This window comes from Tenrec ecaudatus, chromosome 9 (genome assembly GCF_050624435.1).
Source record: "Tenrec ecaudatus isolate mTenEca1 chromosome 9, mTenEca1.hap1, whole genome shotgun sequence".
In the NCBI taxonomy this organism is placed as follows: domain Eukaryota; kingdom Metazoa; phylum Chordata; class Mammalia; order Afrosoricida; family Tenrecidae; genus Tenrec; species Tenrec ecaudatus.
This window is the reverse complement of record NC_134538.1, coordinates 57,454,216-57,474,329: the sequence shown is the minus strand read 5'-3', so window position 1 is coordinate 57,474,329 and position 20,114 is coordinate 57,454,216. Positions and strand designations below refer to the sequence as shown.

At 41.5% G+C, this 20,114-nt stretch overlaps 1 protein-coding gene across 14 annotated transcripts in view; it reads right to left on the bottom strand.

The window, feature by feature from the left end:
- IKZF1 (IKAROS family zinc finger 1) overlaps nt 1-17,979 on the bottom strand; it is a 92,651-nt gene extending 74,672 nt beyond the window's left edge. For all 14 annotated transcript variants that reach the window (XM_075557506.1, XM_075557507.1, XM_075557511.1 and 11 more), the window contains exons 1-2: nt 17,940-17,979; nt 9,910-10,029 (exon numbers count right to left, since the gene is read on the bottom strand). In XM_075557506.1, the coding sequence (XP_075413621.1) occupies nt 9,910-10,029; nt 17,940-17,979 (160 nt within the window). The remainder of the gene's footprint in view (nt 1-9,909; nt 10,030-17,939) is intronic.
- Between the last annotated feature and the right edge of the window lie 2,135 nt (nt 17,980-20,114).

Sequence of the window (20,114 nt, the reverse complement as noted above, 5' to 3'; positions counted from 1 at the left end):
CTGGCAATGAGTGAGATACTCCTCATAAATCAAAATTATATCTACTCAAAATATCAGTTGTGCACAAGGAGAAACAGCAATTTAGTTGGTAGAATGAATATCGGATTTGCCCTTAAATTCCTTACTCAACGTAAGGTTCTCTCTACTGTCCTGCACTCTCTGTTTCCGCTTGTGTCACTGAGACAGCAATAGTCTGATCCTATTTCCTCTTTGATCATTACGAGCCATCTACCACATGCTAAGGGGATAGCAGGTCCGGGGGATCCAACAGTGGGCAAAGCAGAGGCAAGTTTTTCAACACAGAAACGGTAGTAAGCGCTTCTGTAAAGAAAATAAAGCACTGTCAAGATAGAGACGGACAAGGCTACCATTAAAGAGCATGTGGCCAAGGAAGACTTCGGTCATGTCGGAATTCTGACTAGAGATTTGAAGTTAGGACGCGGAAAGCCACAAAGACACCTGCAGGAAACAGAACAAAGGTCCTCCTGTCTGCTCTTCCAGGATTGATTCCCTCCTCCCCATATTCTCCTCTTAGGCTCGCACATATGTTCAACTTATTTTTTTTGGTAACCCATTCTTACTGGCTTTCACCCATATTTAAACATCTCCCTCTTAGACAGAAAAGGCCAATCTGGAAATTATTCCCCTAGGCTTACCAGACCTTCAACCCAATTCCTTCTCTCCTACCCTTCATATTTTAATGCCTCTACTAGGTCCATAAATTGCCTTCCATCCTTGCTGCCACCCTGTGGCCCACCACACCCGTCCCAACTGCGCACACACAAGGTCACATGCCAATCCTCTACATTTCAGCTGTTGTTTCTGCAATTCTTTGCATCTGCAATTCTATGGATCCACCTATGGGGGACTCACCCTCGATTGTCAAAAGATCTCTCTTTTCCAGCACCATCCCATTTACTGTATTTGTAGAATTCTAACTTTTGACTGATCTTGCCTTCTTTAAAATCCTTTTTCTCTAGGCTTATCTGCCCTATTCTTAACTAATTCAAAATTAAATAACTCATTTCTGTCTTCTTCCTTGCTCTCTTTTCAAGACAATTAATTTATTCCCCAGGGTCCTTGGAGTTACTGGCATTTTCTATACTGTTTCTCCTCAGCTGATCTCATTCACAGTTTGAAAGGGTTCCCACTCCATCTACATTTTCTGCATTCCAGATCCCTTCCCGCCTAGGGACCAGTGTCGCACAGCCTACTGAAGCTCAAGTTAACCTCAACATTCTATAAATTTCATGATATGTTCAAGAGTGTCACGGTTGTCCCAATCATCCAGGGGTACATTACAGCCATTTCTGTCATGGACCACATTACGTAAGTGCAAATCACACGGCCCCCGTGGAGAAACAATTCTATCTGCCTCCTATTCTACTAGAATCTCCTGGGTCAGGCCCCAGTCATTTATTTTTTGGACGGAAGGACTCATTGATCTCTTCTGGTAATTGCCACCAGAGTATTACATTTGTAACGCCTGGATCGCAAAGTGCTACTCCCCCTATCAAAATGACTTGAATGTTCTCCTGCCTAAATTCAATCTTACTACCCATAACATGCTGCCGCGCCCTTTGTCCCTCTCTGCCTTTGGGCAGAACCACTAACACACTTAGCAAAGGAATTCCCCTCTGCCATCTTCTCCACCCCTCATAGAATTGGGCTGGAATATTCTCTGTATCTCAACATCACCAACAACTAGGAAGGATGTAACATTTGCTGACCAAGTTGATTCACAGATCCTATAGGTACTGTATACAGCTTTATCACTTATGGGTTTTAAGCACTTTCTACAGTTCAGTGCATCAGTATTTCTACCTGAAGTCACCTGCCTAAAAGGTAGATTTCAACACATGGGCACCTATCAAACCAGACGTCAGACGTCTCCGACTCTCTTAGCTTGAGTATGTCACAATGATAATGGGTATAATGTGAACAGCAGCTCCCACTGATGACCATATGCTTTGTGTCCCACTCTCATCGAGGTCCCAGATGTCCTGCCAGTGACTGAGCAAGGAGCTTTCCCCACCTCACTAGTTAGACAGTGGTTGTTAAGTCACTGGCCAGAGCCCATGAGCTAGCAAAGAACAGACACAGGGGCCATAACTACCCGCAAAGTATGCTTCCAGGTCCAGATAGGTGTTCCTACATTTTAACAGCTGTGGTGTTTCCACAACTACCGCTCCCCCCACACAATACATACACACAACTCATAACCACAAACACAAATCAGCTACCACACATACCAACACACACACGTACAGAAGCATACACAAGTTTCACTTTTCCCTGAAGAACATTTTAAAAACGTTTCTGCTGTCTGCTCCTACTGTCCATACTGAAACCTAATGGAAGATGGCTTCAGATGTCACACACAATGATCGATTTTAACATAGCTGTGCATCAGGATGTCTTCAAAGATGATCATGATTTCTACGTAGTTTATCCTAACTTATGAGAAAACTCAAATCCACTGCTACCCACTCAAGCCCACTACTCATAGTGACCCTCGAGGATACGGTGGATGTGTTAGTTTCCGAGACTGTAATACTTTTGAGGGGTAGAGAGTCCTATCTTTGTCCCTCTGAGTGGCGGGTGGTTATGAACTGCAGACCTTGAAGTTAACAGCACAATGAATGTTCAGTGTGCCAAAAGGCTCCTTTATAAACCAGAGGTAATAAAGTGGATTTTGGAATGGGAAGGCAATGTACCTACTACATAACAGCCTTTTCAAAAATTAAAAGATTTAAGAGAGTAGATGAAATAGAAACGCAAATATAGTTTTTAATTCAAAAGAATAAGTCTCATGAAATCTAAGAAAATGAAAGACTTTACCACTGGGCTCATTTGGGGCTGGGAATGCTCATAGTAATGGTACTGTCATCTTCCTGAAGCATTCTAAGAGAGGGATACTAAGTAACCAGCAAAGTGAATAATACAGTATTTAAAATTTTTCTCATCAAATCCACTACATCATAACTCAACAATCCAGGAATGAAAAGGGGAATTGAACAATATTCCAAATGATATGCTTTCAGGGTTCTTTTTTTTCCTCTTTAAGGAAATTAAATAAAGAAAAACCAAGAAACAAGAAAAACCCCAACCAAACACAAAAGTCAGTGGCTTGGAGCTCAGCAAAGTTCTCTGCTGAGGCTCTTGTTATAAAGTACTTCACAATTGAGCAGGCTGGAGCTCAGCCGCAGCCAGTGCTCAGATGCTGCTAGATAATGCTTCTCCCTAGCAAAAAAACGGGGTTTATCTGTTCAGAGGAGATGCATTTCACAGATAAAAATGACTTCCTCTAACTGCTGATTAGATAAGCAGCCTTGAGATCCTACCCAAAAGCTGCTGCCCAATCTCCAGTTAAACACAACCCCACAGCAAGAGTTCCTCTCTGCTCTTCTCCCAGGCTGTCTGAGCAGTACTACCTTGCCAGCTTGTCCAAGCAGTGCATCTAACCTCAGTACTCTTCAGTAATGTCTTGGTATGCCTCAAGATGGAAAAGAATGTGAGGTTTGGCTAACCAATGGCAAAAATATCACCATCAGTTGCCACTCAGCTCACATGGCCTCAGGAATCCCCAGGTGTGCCGGAGTAGAATGGTGTATTATAGATAAAGGGCTTTCGGTGGCTGAATTTTTGAAAATAGACCGCCACCCCTTTCTTCTACAGCATACGTGGAGAGACTCGCACCGCCACCCTTTCAGTTGAGTGCCTCAACTTCTGCACCACCAGGGACTCTGAGAAATGCACATTCCTGTTTCAGTTCTAGAAACGCAGGACTGATGAAAGCTATTGCTTCTGTTGAACTTCAAAAAGAACTGCTTCTAGGTTTAACAAATATTTTCTGTTTAAATTCTGAAGATTTATACTTCTATGCACATTTTCCTGGATTTCAGTGATAAATTAGATTTCCCCCAGCTTTTGCTCAAGGAGAATAAAAGTGACGGACCCAACAGGTCTGCAGACTCAGTGCTGAGAATGCTTTTTCCTCCACTCCTCAGACAGTCTTGTGACTATAGCAAATCCCAGGATGTTGCTTAACCCTGAACTACAGGATCCCAATAAAACCCCGTGGGAGTGTTTCATTAAAGTAAAAGAAAAGGAAGCACGTTCTAGACCGGAACCATTCTGGTAACACTGAGTTGACGCTAGCTCTTGGAGACCTCATGTGCCATAGAGCAGCGTACGTTTTCTTGGCTGTAATCTTTACCAAGCAAATGACCATTTCTTCCCTAGCACTGCTAAATGGGTTTGAACTGCCAACCTTTGGATTAGTAACATATAAACCATTTGGTTTGGACCCCTAGAAATCCTTTCTAGACTGTAGAGAGGTACACAGATCACGCATGATCTTCCTATGTCCAACGCCCTGGCAGGCATCACATTTCCTTTTACACAGGAGCTACTACTACACAAAATCGTCTGGATTATCTGTCATGTGGTCAAGCCGTTTGCTAAATCCTGCTCGGGCCCCATATCGGTATCAGTTCTTCCACTGACTCAACCACTCCCTACAAGCTCGAGTAAGTCATCTTTCTACTCCAGTAATTGTATGCTTTGCCATAGGTGCTTGTTTGTTTAAATATATAGACAGCTCCAGGTTATTAATGACATTTATTCCTACATGTGGCTTTGACTTGGATTTGTAGGAAGTCAGAGCAGATGCAGGGCATTCTGATTTCACCTACTTTAATGCAGGGAAAGGCTCAGTAAGTGAACAGCTGCGCAGGCAGCAGATAAAGTTGACTGTGATGCAGAAACTGTTGCGAGGAGGGGTTAGGGCAATCACTTAAGCTCGCTCATTCACTGCCATCAGCCAGTGTTGACTCACAGGGACCCTTAGTGGGTTTCTGAGACAGTTACTGTTTACGGGAGTAGAAAGCCCACCCAGTCTTTCTTCCACGGAGTGGCTGGTGGTTTTGACAACTACATGGATCACAGCTCAGCGTGTAACAAGTACACCACCAGGGCTCCGCTATCATTTAAAGGTGAGGGTGGATTTACCTAACATTAAAGGGCAAGTAGGATGTCACTGTAAACCAGAGTTCATAGCCCAGGGACTTACAGCACAAGGCTTCCCAGGAGTGGTCATCAAACTCTAACTCGGGCTGTGTCTCTAAGCCTGGAACTATAACCTTCAGTGCTGCCTCTCTCCTCTGTTTCAGTCCTCTTGCCCTACCATCGGCATCCACAGAGTGGCCTCTCATCACTACCCACAGCCTGTCTTGTTTCTGACATCCGTCCACCATCTCTGGCTTCCTGAAGTTGGGAACGTCCCTCCAGGTCTGTTTGCTGTCAGCAGAATGCCAGTGACATTAGTGGTGAGCACTAACTACCCACTGCTATCAAGTCAAGTCAGACGCACAGGGACCCTTCATACGGTGCCTGACACTGCGAGTCTTTACAGGGAGCAGTTGGGCTTGAACTGCTAAGCTTGAATCCAATGCCTAGCCCCAGCACCGCTAGGCCTCCTTCTGGATAGAGAAATGTGTACAAATCAAGGAAGAACGGTGAGTGACTTAACAATTCATGATGTACAGAAATAAATGTAAGGAATAATGAATTTCAAAAAGTAAAGATTTTTTCCAACGAACGTCTGTTTTGTAGACCAATCCTGATGTAATACCCAAATTAGACACTTTTGAGATCTCTTAGTCTATAATTTTCAGAATCAATCTTAATTTATTTCCCACTTTTCTAAACTGAGCACTATATTTTATGGAATAAAACTATGATTTGCCTTAAGTGGTCGCCAAGCACCTCTTCTGCATTAAGCATTTTCATCTATCACCACTTCAGAGATGATATTTCTTTTTTTGAAACAACCATTTCAGGAAAAAAATTATATTCTCATTAAATAGACCATTCTGATCATAAAAATCCCTCATTGCCAAAGCTCTCCTTTGCATCTCAGTTAAGTATATTCTTCTACATTCTAAATCCTTGTTGCTTCTTATTCGGAACAAGAAAAACCAGAAGTTTATATATAAATATATTCATATATATGGACACAGGTGGTGTCAAAGAAATAAGATTCAGTCAAGACCATTCCTGTAGTCTATGCTTGTTTAAACACACACACACACACACACACACACAAACCACAGAGTAAAGACTATAGTGCATATGTACATATGGGTGTGTATGTACACACAACGTGAGCGTAACATGGGAGATGATTTCTATCGAAAACTATAGGGTTCCTTCAACACTGGATGAAGCACTGAGGTGAGAAACCATTTTATGTCTCCTTCTTGATATGCTGCTACCATTAAACCTTCCTCCCTGTCACAGGTATTTGAGTCTGCCATTTTCCACCACGCGACTTGTTACGATTGGGCAGTGCTTCTTGAGATAAGATTTGTCAAAAGCTGAGCGACAGTACCAGAGTAACTGCCCGGGACCGGCTTCACCAATTTTCTAAAGCATTCTTGGTATTTCCAAACAAACACCCCAAATGTTTCCGTATTTTTCCATCACACTATCCCTCCTTGAAATCTCAATAGTAGTAGCGAGTGGCTAGCTTGGATCTGGCAGTGGCCAACACCCTTAGCCTACGGCCTCGATGGTCTTCTCCTATTCTAATTTTCCCTCTTTTTTTCTTTCGGGCTCTCTTTCAAATTTATTTATTCCATGAATGTTTCTTTTACTTAATAAGTTATTTTTTAGCGCTACAATGTTGTATACTCTTTCTTTTCCTTCTTTTAAGCAAAGGCACGCAGTCTCTGTTTCCCTTCTTTATCTTTAAGATGTTTCACATACGATGCATCTTTCCTGTCCCTTTCCCTCCATGGCTTTGTTAGGTGTCTCCAGCAAAGTATGTTTCAGCACTCAACACCGCTCCTTGTCCTTGGGGCTGGGTGGTGTGGTGTGGTGTGGTGGTGGTGTGGTGTGGTGTTGGTGTTGGTGTGTGTGTGTGTGCGCGCGCACGCACGTGTGTGTTTGAATAGCCATTGCCACTTGAAAATGTGGAAACTTAAGGCTCTGGGCAGCTGAGAGCCTTGCCCAGAGAGCCACGACCAGTTCTGTCCTAAGATAAATTTTCTTCCAGTCTGCTTTCAGGCCATGTTCCTTCCACCCTATTTACACATCTTAACATTTCAACAACTGCACTTCCTCCTGTGTTTCTTACAACCTCTGGGCAAGGGAGGGGTTTCTTCTGGTTTCCTGTTGTCTGTCCTTTTATACTTTCTTGCACTTCTGGCTGATTCCCATGGTACAGATGAAACATGGCTTCAAATAGGTTTCCCATAATTTACCAATCTTTTTTTCTACTAAGGTGATTTGCATAGTTCCTTATTGAAATACTATGTTTTTAAAAAGCACTTTAATTAATAGCATGCTATTAAATACTACAGCTAGTTCACGCCTTTTAAATACTCACACATGGCAGTTTCTAAAATGTGGCTACTGTGGAAGACAATTGAGGCTTCCTTTGAGGCTTCTTTCTACCATTCTGTCCCTGGGGCTCTCTTATTCCCTCTCCTCAAGTTTCTGCCCTCTCTAGGCCAGGGGTGTCACCTGGGCTTCTGCACAGGCTAGCGGGGGTGCCCCTAAGCCCTCTGACGGCCTAGTCCGCTGGATGGAATACAACCTCAGAAATAGGGTTCAGAGCTCTGGGAAATGCGTACACGGCTTTCCTGGCCTTTTCCCGAGGCTACGTATACTACTTCCAAATCAAGCAAAGAGGCTGGACCCAGATTCTCACGTTTTTCATGATTCTGAAGTGCACAGTCTATAAACTTGATCTTGAAAGGAAAAGTAGGCTGAGTATCTTGTCACACATGAAAAGGGGACATTAGGAGGCACCCACAGGAAATAGCAAACCTACCCCAAACCCCAAAATAACACCTGCACTTGGTATATGTTAGAATTTAGAGCACGAGCTAAACAAAGAACAGAGTCTGGTAACCACTCAGGAATACTTCACTGATCTCTATGGCAAAGTAATCTTCAATCTAAAGTACATAGGGGGCAATGTTTTTAGTATATCTTATAAGACCTTTATAAAAACTACTAATTTAGTTACATAAAATGAGCTGTGTATTGTTTGCTCCTCTCCAGGAATTCGCCTCACTTTCAGTTCTCTAAAGGGTGCCCACACAGCCATGATGGCCTCATGCTGTACAGCGATTTTGGTGAGAGGTCACCAAGTTTCTGTCAGGAGCCTAGAGCTGCGTAACTCTGGGAGTTGGGGTCACAGTTCCCTGCAATGGTTCACAGACTATATAATTTTTTGATTCTGGTTTCTGAGCTCCTTGGTTTGTGTCCACAGGACACCTTTGCAAACTTTTTCACATAGGGTCTGTCTTCAGCTTACCATTTTTATTTTCTGGAAAGGAACCTGCACAGTAGGATAAAACAACTATCACTTTCAATCTTAAAGACAATCTTATAGATAAATACGCATTTCTTTGAAAGCATGTTCTTCTAAATCCTAATTTTGGGAAACCCTGAAAGGATTAATGTCGATGTCCTACGTGATTCAAAATGTATCCTACATTTCCACTTACCTTTCTATAAATAGCATTCATTTTCTAGTTGGAAACAATTGTTCCCGTATTTGTGTTCTTGCCCTGGCTATACTGAATGGCTTTAGCCACTATCCCTATTTGCCAGCACAATTAATTCTAATACTTACATCTATCCATCTATCTGTCTGTCTGTCTTTCTCTATATTTATAAATGAAATTATTAGACACAAAGGCAACTTGGTTTCTAATGTATATAAACACATAAAATATGCATTTAGCTATTGCTCTAGATTGTCCTACAGAAAGGTGATAGCAATGACACCCATAACCCTGAGAATTTGACACATAATTGCTCTCTCTGACTGCGGAGCTCATGTAGCTGATCCATGTATGGTCCACTTTGCCTAATTATTGTGTCGTATACCCTCTGCCTTATATTATTTAGTGCAAAAGCAAAAGATATATTCTAAGGAACGATTGACTCTTTACTTAATATTCAAACTCACTGCCACTGAGTCAATTCCAACTCAGAGTGACCCTGTAGAACACAGTAGAACTGTCTCCCTGGGTTTCCGAGGCTGGGAATCTGTACAGGGGCAGAAAGACTCATCTGTCTCCCGTGAATTGTCTGGTGGGGCGGAACTCCTGACTGTGTGGTTAACAGTTCGATGACCTCCTCAGCTCATTGAAATGTAGTCTGGTGGAATACAAACTACTCAGAAACAGAGATTCTTATTACGATTGTGCCATTTGATCTTAAGCTAATTCACGGAAGTTCGTCTCCTGGCCTCTGTTTGCTTGTAATCAATAGGGGACCCCTAAATTTTCTAAGCATAAACTGCAGCATGTGCAAGTTAACTACTGGAAAGATTGTTGATGCCCAGTGACCATTAATTTTTTTGATAAAGGTATGTAAATGGTTGGTAAATTATATAATCCAGATATTTTTTCACATTAAAAAAGATTTCTATTCACACAATTCAAGTATGATGTGTGAGCCGCACTCTTATGGTTTAGAGTCAGATAAAATGGTCAGATGTAGCTCTACTATCTTAAAGTTCTAGAGACAAATAGTATAATGCCACAACACGTAAAATGCAGTTAACACTCGACCCAACCCCTGACTTTTGCTATCCCTGCAGATACAGTCAGAGGGGGACACTGACAAAGATGTTTGCGCTCCTGCAGCAGCAAGTGTGCCTCAGCTATATCGCTGGGAGGACGTGAGTCTCTCCGCCGCAGTGAGTTCTCTTTCCCCTTTCTCAGAAAGGGGGCTCCTTCTTGCGGATTTTAATTTCTGGTTTCCTTCAAGTGATGGTTGAGGGAAAACAACAGATAAAATGATTCTAGACACTGAGCCACTCACCGTCATAGGAGAAGTGCATGAACTAGCTTGCAAAAAGGATACCGGGATCAGCTGACTTACCAACACTTCTCTCGTTCTTGGAGCTCTGCTGCCCTCCAGAAGTGGTGGACAAGTCTTCTGGGACAGGCATGGGCTCGTCGCCATCATCAGGAGTATCACTTATAGGAGGGCTTTCCTTTCCTGAGGAGATAAGCAGCAGCCTGAGTTCTGATGGTCAGCTCTTGCTAGCAGGGCAGGCAGCCAGGGAAGCTCCAGGTGCCTGGGTTTCCTCCAAGTTTGGTTAGAGAGAAGGAGGCTGCATGAGGCGGCAGCAAATGAACTGAATCCAGACTTCACTATTGGAGTGCACAATGACTGTTATTTTATAAGTAGGAAAAATGTGTGAATTTTCAGTTTATAAAATAACAATCAATGGCAAAAAGAGCTCGAGAGAGAAAGAAGTGAGTGGGGAAGAGAGAGGAAGAAGCCATGATAAAGGAAAATAAAAATCCAATCCTAGAGATTAACATTTTAAAATTATGGTATATTTGTTTCCATGTGTACACTTATATATCATTGATAACATGTGAAGACACATTTTTCTGTTTCAAAATTAATCAAGCCTTGTAAACAGCTTCTCATGCCTGTTTGTTACATTGGAACTGACTGTAATACTCCATTGCATGAGTTGACTAGAACGTCTTTAAACCCTTCTGTTAATTCGGAATGTTTGTTTGTTTTTTAACCAATTTAAAAATGACAAATTTCTGTTCTGCCAAATTTTCACGTATTCTCGATAATCTCCATGGTATAAATGTCTATGGCTGGGTTGAATGACAGCAACCTATTTAGGGCTCCTGAGCTGTTTGGCAGTTTCCACCCCCTGGAAGGCAGGTCCGTTCTCTCTTTCAGGCCTGCTTTCCCATACCCTGACTTTATTATTCTGAGGGCATACCAGCAGGGGGGATGTTTTGGCTGCTTCCTAATTCGATTTGACTTGGGAGGGAGAATCGTTGGGGAGAGAATGGGCAGGAACCTACCCCCGTGTCAAAGTGTTCACCAGCGTCAAGCATCAACGTTTATCTCTGAAATAGTAAAGCAAACTCTACACAAATACTACTATTGTTTGCATTTCAAAGGCTGTATGTGCGGTGGAGGTGATTTTGACTGCTAGCTGGTCCAGGCACGACATAAGAAAACACGGAATGACCGACACCACCGTAACCGTCATTCTTATGCCGAGTCCGTGTGTCGCCATGGTGTCACTCCATCTCACGGAGGATCTCGTCTCTCACACCGACACTCTAACCAGCGGGATGGCTTTCTCCAGACACTACTTCCAGGTGGGGTGGTGATTACATGCTGGGCTGCTAACCGCAAGGTTGGCAGTTCAAAACCACCAGTGGCTCCAAGGGAGAAATACAGGGCTTTCTACTCCTGCAGAGAGTTAGTCATGAAAACTCACATGAAACCTGGTCCTATAGGGTCACTGTGAGTTGGCACCGACTCCATGGCCGTGAGTTTGGTTTTGGTCCCTCATCATATAAATGAAGTACATGAGGTGGAGTCACAATCGACCCACTTTTCAGCAGCATTCTGGTTGTCCTTCTTCCAAGACAGATTTGCTTGTTTTTCTAGCCTCATAGTATGTTCCGTATTCTTCACCAATACCACAATTCAAATGTATCAATTCTTCTTCAGCCTTTTTTATTAATTGTTCCACTTTTGCATGTATATCAGGCAACTGAAAATACCATGGCTTGGATGCCAGGTGTACCTTAGTCCTCAAAATGACATCTTTGCTATTTGCCACACTAAATAGATACTGTGAAGTAGATTTGCCCAATAGCTCATTTGACTTCTTGACTGTTGCTTCCATAGCTGTTGATTGTGAATGTAAGTAAAAGGAAATCTTCAACAAGTGACGTTTTCTCCACTTACCGTGATGTCATTTATTGGCCCATTTGTGAAGTTTTACGTTCTTTATAAATTTTAGATTAAAGTATAACGAGCACAAAAAAGTTTAAAGGATTTAGAATAAATCCCACTTAGAATTTACCAAATAGGATTCCATGGGGTACTTATACATCTATTTTGACTTAAGTTTGACGAGAGGAATCAAAGATTGGAAAGCCATGAATGGTATTATATGCATGCCCACTGTAGTGGAAAACTGCTTCCTGTAGCCGCCATCTTTCAGACCTCGCTTTAAACTGTCATGAGCAATAAACTACATGTGAGAAAGTGCTGATAAAGAGCTCAGTGGATGTAAAATAATCTATCCAAACTGCTTGTGGAAGACCGGTTCAGATTAAGATCCAAAACAAGGATCTTTAGACTGGAATCTCATGTCTGTGGCTAAGATGGCAAATTGATTACCAAGCAAAATGGGAATCCCACACTTTTAAGAGTGTACAAATAACGAGGCACGTATTTAAGGGTTTAGTAAACATGCCTAGATATAATGCAAAATGTCCTTATTCATTTGACTGAATCTCCCAGAAGAGTCACACAAACATTTTAGAGGATTTATAAGAGATCAGTATAATCATCCCCAGTATATAAAACAGTCTTTACTGGAACAATTTAAAATAGAACGTCCTTAGGTACTGGGGCTGTACTTCGGGGAATACTACTGATTTCTTTAGGAAAGATACATCACAATTTAATATTCTAGCTTAGCTGTAATGACCACAATTGGCATAGTTTCAGAAAGAGCATTATTGGGTATATTTGGGTAGCCAATACAAGATGAATAGTTAAGATGGGCCAGGACTGTAAGAATTTCCCAAGGAAAAACAAAAGGCCAGAGAAAAACCGATTTAACCTTTCTGTAAATGCGCATGATGTCAGCAACAATTTTCATTGCTTTAAACAGTAGACTTTAAAAGTAATGACACCTAGATATTATAGTATTATTTTCACAAATTATTTTTAAAATGGGGAAAACCTATGCAGGTGAAGACAGAACATATATGAAACATTTTGCAGTTTTTCTTATAAATGACTGGTCTAGAGTAGTGGTCTCACACATGAGGGGTCTTGGTGGGTGAGCAGGTCAGAGGACTCTTCTTTTTGTGTGTGAGGATAATCTCACACCAAAGTTTATAAGATGACATTGTATTTAAAAGGGATCACTGCATAGTGTAGAAGCTGGAAGATTCAGAAATCTAGGCCACTTGCCTTCTTGAAGAATCCTTAAGACGCCTCCATCTAATCCACAGTGAAGACCACTGGACTAACAAGCTTACACAGTCACTGCATGCTTCTAGGGAGTCTGCAGGGTGCCTTTGTGTTTCAAACACTGTCATGGGATGCTTTTCTTCGGATTCTTATTAGGATCTTCCTTCCCTATTATAACTCTGTAACACTCCATTGTGCTGTGGGATCAATTTAAATAACAAATTGTGTTTTAAATAACAATCATGGAACAAAGGAAGGTTCGTAAAAAGCCCACAATTCATCGCATGAAAGAGTGTCTGGTTTTCAACTCAAGTCAGGTAGATGTGCTTCTTTAGAACTCATCAGCCTGGTGGACCTCTTGCACAGAATTGAATGCTAGCTCTCCACTTTTCCTTATCCTACATTTCAGAACTTTTATTTTCTCTATGTGGCAAAAAAAAAAAAAAAGGAATAATGAAACCAGTAGGGATCATGATGCTAAAATACCATGGGTTAGACTGGATCAATAGGAGCTCACTATGCAGAAGGAACACATGGGGAGAAGGGGGAATAAAAATTAGTCTCAGTGTGTATGGTGATAGCAAGTCAGAACTGGAATATAACAAAGCTATATATATTCACATACTTCCCTTCCAAGAACTCCTTTTAATTCAACAAAGTTGGGCCTTAACTTGGGGATAGTTTTTAAGAAGTCATCTGATTTGCCTAAAAGCCCCTGCAGTTTGAGTCATGGTGGCTGTGACATTAACCACACACATGAGCCTTTGTGCCCCAGGACCCTGACATTCTCCATGCTGGAGACTCACAATGAAATTTTACCACTTCATGGAAACGTTCAAGGTACCTAGAAATACTTTTACATGTGAACTCTTAAAAATTCTTTAAAACAACCATTTGGTCATTAAAACACACACACAATATCAATGACTCATAAGGCGAAAATGAGATAAAATATGAAATTGAGTAAATGTCGCAAATATTAGTACAGGGAACTTAGGAGTTATTTGATATTTGATGTACTACTGGCTTGGTCAATTACAGTAAGGGACCAGGAGATATGCCACTACTTTCTTCATGTGGGTAAGGAAACATGACTTTGGTCTCTATCACTGGGTGGTTATACAAATAAAATACAAGAATATGTATGAATGTGAACATAGAAAATAACTGCATGGAAATTCATTGTAAACTATAAGATCCTATATTTTAAAAGTTGTATAGTTATAAGGGCATGTACAATAGTACAATAATGTATATAAATACTATACCTTGAAGAGTAAGAACTCATGCATTTAAATGGAGTAATTTGGAATATGCAATAAAATTTCACAAAATTATAAAAATTCTAGCTAAGTTATAAATGTACCCAATTCATATTTGCATTTCCTAGTGTCTACACTTCAGATGTAGGAACTCAGTGATGCAGTTAAGCAATTGTGGCAGTTATATAATCTCCTGTCACCTTGCAAAGGGGTGGAGTCTAACCTGTCAATCAGGTCATAGTCAATGATGCCTCCGTGTGGGCATGGCCTTCTCCTGAGGATTCTGGGAACTCCTGTCTTCCTCCCTGGAGATGGGAGACACTCTCTGCTTTGTCTTCCTGCTGACAAGCCACATGGAGTTACACTTAGGCAGGCAGAGCCCTGGAGCTGGAGGAGCCACATGGAGACCCATGCCAGTGCTGAGATGCTTTCACCACTAATGGATCCACAAGACTTCCACCCACTGGCCTGGGATCTTCCTGTATTCAGCATCACTGTGAATTTAGTGAGGAACTTAAGGACTCGGATTGACATATGGGGTAATCTTAGACTTATGGACTTGATCTGGACTGGGCTGGGATGCTTTCTTAATGTACAATTGCTCTTTGATATAAAGTTCTCTCTTACCCACATATGAGTGTCTCTCGAGTTGTTTCTCTAGTCAATCCAGACTCACACAACACTTGACTAGTAACTTAATGGTTGGCAGTTTGAACCCTTCCAGAGCTATCTTAGGAGAAATGTCTGTTGATCTGAAAGATTCCATCCACTGGAAACCTCTATGAAACAGTGTGCCTGCACACATGGGATCAAAATCAACTTGATGCCAAGTGACCAATTTTGGCTAAATTTCAAGTAACACACTACCTGTGAGATTTGGGGGGGGGGTTTAGATGAGGATATTAAATAACCAGTTTGTCAACTGCAAGTAAATTGTTTCTCAAGTAGATTACACTTCCCTGACATGCACGCTTTTTAAATCATGCATTTGCTCGCCTGAACATACTTTCTGTAGTAAATAAACATTCAGAGTATAGAATATCAATTCTGTAGAAAAGTGGAACAGTCTGTGCTCCCGAGACTAAGGGATCACACCCCAGTCATCATCTCTCGCTTTGGGATATCTGGTACGTCATTAAATTTTCTGAATCTACACTCCCTGTACTGTGTCCCTCTAGACCAGGAGTCCTCAAACTTTTAAAACAAGGGCTAGTTCACTGTCCCTCAGACCCATTGGAGGGCCAGACTATAGTTTTAAAAGAAAAGTATGAACAAATTCCTATGCACACTGCATATATCTTATTTTGAAGTAAAAAACCAAACTGGGCAAAAACACCTGGCAGGCTGGATAAATGTCTTCGGTGGGCCACATGTGGCCCGTGGGCCATAGTTTGAGGACCTCTGCTGTAGACAGCTGTGTCTTTTTCATGTAACTGTAATAAGACTATAATGACACAAATTTTTACATTAATATCTGGTAAATATAAAGCATTCAATGTCATATTCTATGATTAACTATATACAGTAGTTCCATTGATGCTATGTAAATCGTATTTTCTTACTGAGGTTATGTATGTCTAGACTAGAGGATTATTTCTTATTTTCTGGTTCCAACAAACACAATTCAGAAAACATCAAATATATATTTAGGGTCAACTGGTTCAAGTCATTCATAACAAAGGACAACTACAGAGGTTCATGAGGTAGAGAACCCTGCCATATGTCCCCTGATTGGTGAGAGGGGATATTGGTACAGATGTCCCTATTCCCACTGCCACAGGTTAACTCTTTCTATAGAAACCACAGTGAAAAATAATATACACGTATAAAACTATTTTAAAAGTCTGCTAAAACAACCAAAAATTGTAAAAAGAAGAAAGGAAGGGAAGTAGGGAAACTGCCAATACGTGGAGATTTTTTCACTTATGAAAATGCTAATTTCATATGATTCAACATAGAAAAATACATTTTTCCTTTTGTGGACAGAAAATAACAACACTGAGTAATTCTGTGAGAAAAACTGATTCAGTAATATTATTTCCTATTTACTATACGAAGCTACTATATATCTGGATGTATCATTCTTATTCCCAAAATAACTACCCACTTCCCCCAATTTTAGAAATGGAAAAACAAAACATGATGACTGGTTTTAGTTGGAGAAAAAGCAATCCTATTCACAAAAGCAGAAAAAGTAGGCTTCCAATCTTCCCTTTATTAAAATGACACAACTCCTTAAATATCCTAAGTATTGTTTAGAATACCCAAATTTTGCCATAAATCAAAGTATTTTTGATGTTTTAGAAAAATTAATTCCTTTGCTAAGTATGTGCAAACTCAATTTCAGATCAAACCTTACAAGTTCTTTTTTAAGCAAAAACAAATTTCTTCTTCAGGATGTTATGTGTAACAAGGTCTTCCTTCAATCTTCTCCTCACCCCTGGTTACCATCAACTTTAAGCAGGTCCAATCCCGGATTAATTTAATTGTTAGAGTAAAGTTAGGGCAAGCAAAAGATCAGAAGGAAATGTGGCTTTTGTACTCTTGGGACTAAGTGACGAGATCAGAAGGTTGGTCCGCTTTTCCAGAGACAAAGCATTCTAGAGATGCTACCTTCGCTCAAGAATCACTTGTCACTGTTGGACATTCTTCACCAAAGCGGTCGCATTCTCTTCAAATGCATCACACAAAAGGTTGATTTAGAAGCACCAGGGCCTCTAAAAAGCTACATATACTTTGTTCCCCCTTTCAAATAACTGGTCATACTTTGGAGACCCTTCTGCGATGTTCTCTACAGGAACACATACCTTGGGCATATTTCTATACTACTAGACGTTCACTGTCATCATTTTTCAGAGCTTTATGATACACGCATGGAGGTGGCATGCATGGTGTGTTTTCTCTGAAACAGGCACAGATGACATGTGCAGATTGTTCTTACATAGAGGCCAGTCTTCTGGGGTTGGCGAGGAGTCTGTGAAACTCTAAAATATAACATCTTGAAATCCTCAGGGCCCATTGAAACGGACGCCAACCATACCTCTAGCACAGTGGTTCTCAACCTTCCTAATGCCGTTCCCCTTTATTAATAGTTCCTCGCGTTGTGGTGACCCCCTCCAACCTTAAAATCAGTTTCGTACTGTCATTTTGCTACTGTTATGAATCAGGTGACCCCTGTGAAAGGGTCGTTTGACCCTCAAAGGGGTCACGACCCACAGGTTGAGAACTGCTGCTCTAGGTCTCTATTGATGAGCAGAACTCTTCCGACAATGGCTTGAAGAAACAGATCCCAAAGGGAAGAGGTGTCTCTATGCCCCCCAAAATTCTGAATGATACCCCAACACTATGTTATTCAAATGACTTCTCTTGTCTCTCTTTTAAGTGCTACCTCTGGGGTCTGGGCGGATAATCAACCATTTTCCCATGAGTGACATATTTTTATCCTTCCCCAGTTGCTGTGGGTTTAACAGAACTGATCACAATCTCGAAGATTTTCCTGCTCAGGTCTTCAATTGGGACAACTGCTGAGGGCGGCTGTTCAGCGAGGCTAGAAAGCCCATCTGGAGCTTGACTTAGGCACCGGAGCAGCATGGGCACTTGGAGCTCTGGTGCCCGGTGGGGCAGTCCTCATGGCTTCCAATTACAGTTCTCTCCCAAGTGTCTCACCTGAAATTTGGGACATGTCTTGACCATCATCTGCTTCCATTGTCCTCAGGGTATCTGAGAAAGAGAGGAAGGGACTTTAGTTTAAAGAAAAACACTAATAAGATATGAAAGAGAGAAAAAGATAAAGAAACCATATGCTATTTAACAACAAGGTTATCTAGCAAGAATAATGTATTTTCTTCCTCACACACTTGCTAAAGTATCAGACTGGCACAGACCTTGATCCTTTTAAAAACAGCATTACAAAGATTTATAAAAATATCATTACAAGCACAGGAGGACCAAATTTGTTATTTATTGTTAATTTCCTACTGCATAATAACCCAAAATGCAAACTGACTGCAACAAAATTAAGCAGAAAATTAAATGGCCCTGGGTCATTGTAGGCACAGAATTCATTCTCTTGGCTGATCCATAGTTATGTTCTTTCTAATTTACTGAGCATGCATCGATGAACCTTGAGTCAGCTTGGTGACACGCGTACAATCAGCAATCAAAAAACGAAGCAATTTGCTGAAGAATGTCTCATTTACCCAGGCAGGGCTGCATAGCCGAGCGGCAACCGCACTACTTCCATCAATAATGAATACACCTCGAGCCTGGCAGATGGGCCACGCCGGTGCTTCTGTCTTTGTCCCTCACTCTTTCAAGGCCCTTGCCTCACTTCACCAGCCCTCTGGCACAGGCAGAAGTGAAGCTCCCTACAACAGCAAAACAAGCTGGAGAGAGAAGAGGGGTCCAAACCTTCCTGTCCTGCTGACATATGGCTGGCTCCACAGATTGGTGTAAAAACAAACAAAACAAATGCACAACTGGGAAGATAAGGCTCTTCTGTTGCAACAGTGTGTACTCCATAGATTGCCACCTAGGCTCCCACAAACACGAGGGAGAAATCTTGTGCTTTAGTGGAGAATAAAGGGTTCTCTTGAGTTGGGCACTTGGGGTCCTGGCTTGCCACTCAACAGCTCCCATTGTCGGTGGCATCTGGCGGTTCCATGGATGCAAGATTTGTGTCCAGTAAACAGTAACCTCAGCAAGACCTGCTCATGGGCTGTGCTCTGCTGACAACCCACCAAAGATACCTTTTGGAAGAGGCACTACCGCCAGGAGCAACGTTATCTAAACCTAAACCAGGTCACTCTAGGCCGTTTTTTACTGGAGGAGGGTACTTCTGCCTCTTTGGTCCCAATGTGTGCATCTTTGTTGTGAGGCCTTTTTCAGAAGAAACCTGAGACAGGTGGAGATTTCAGGTGATTTGATTCTCCAGGTAGACTGGATAGTCAGCCCAGGTGGGAATGGAGGCTGGTTTTTGTTTTTTTGGTTTGGGGTTTTTAAGAAAATATTTATTTTTCCTTTTAATAATATCAGCATAAGTTACAAATAAGATATGATAATTACTTAAACTGAATAAGAAGGGTTTTCCTCTCCTTGGGAGCGACAGTTAACTACTTTGAATGGCAACGTGAATCTCCGTGGTGAGTGCGTGAGCTAGCCTGTGACCACAGTACAGAAAGGCCCCATGGCCCACGTGGTTCAGTTCCCCCACCGAGGTTGCATGAGCATTCTACAGCCAGATTAACTATGCTGAGCAACAGACACAAACATGCAGAAGCAAATCTTACTTTCAGAGCAGCGTGCCTTAGGTCTCATACACAAAAGTGACAATTCCTCTGAGCCTGTCGAAACAATCATAAAGCGTAGATTCAAATGTGAAAACTCATGGTTCACAGTCAACGTGCAACCTGAGTATGAAAGTTAAGAACTAGAGTTTTGGATTTTTGACGGTAAGTATTAATATTGTACTCTGGTATGGAACAACCCAGTTTAAAAATGTCCCTGAATTGCTGTATAAAGTGTATATAAACTCAAATCCTGTTGTGCACATATACCATTCCAACACAAAACTTTAAAATCTGACTTTAAATGTTTCTATTACAAAAATAATACATCTTTAAGCTTATTTTTTAACAGTCTACAATTTCCATCACTTCTCCCTGCTGTCAAGTCAACCCTAACTCATAGCTGCCCCATAGAACAGGGTGTAACTGTCCCTGTGAGTTTCCAAGACGGTATAATCCTATGAGAGTGGAAAGCATGCACATCTTTCTTCCAAGGAGCTGTGGTGGGTTTTGAATTGCTGATTGCAGCCCAATGTATAACTACTACACCACCAGG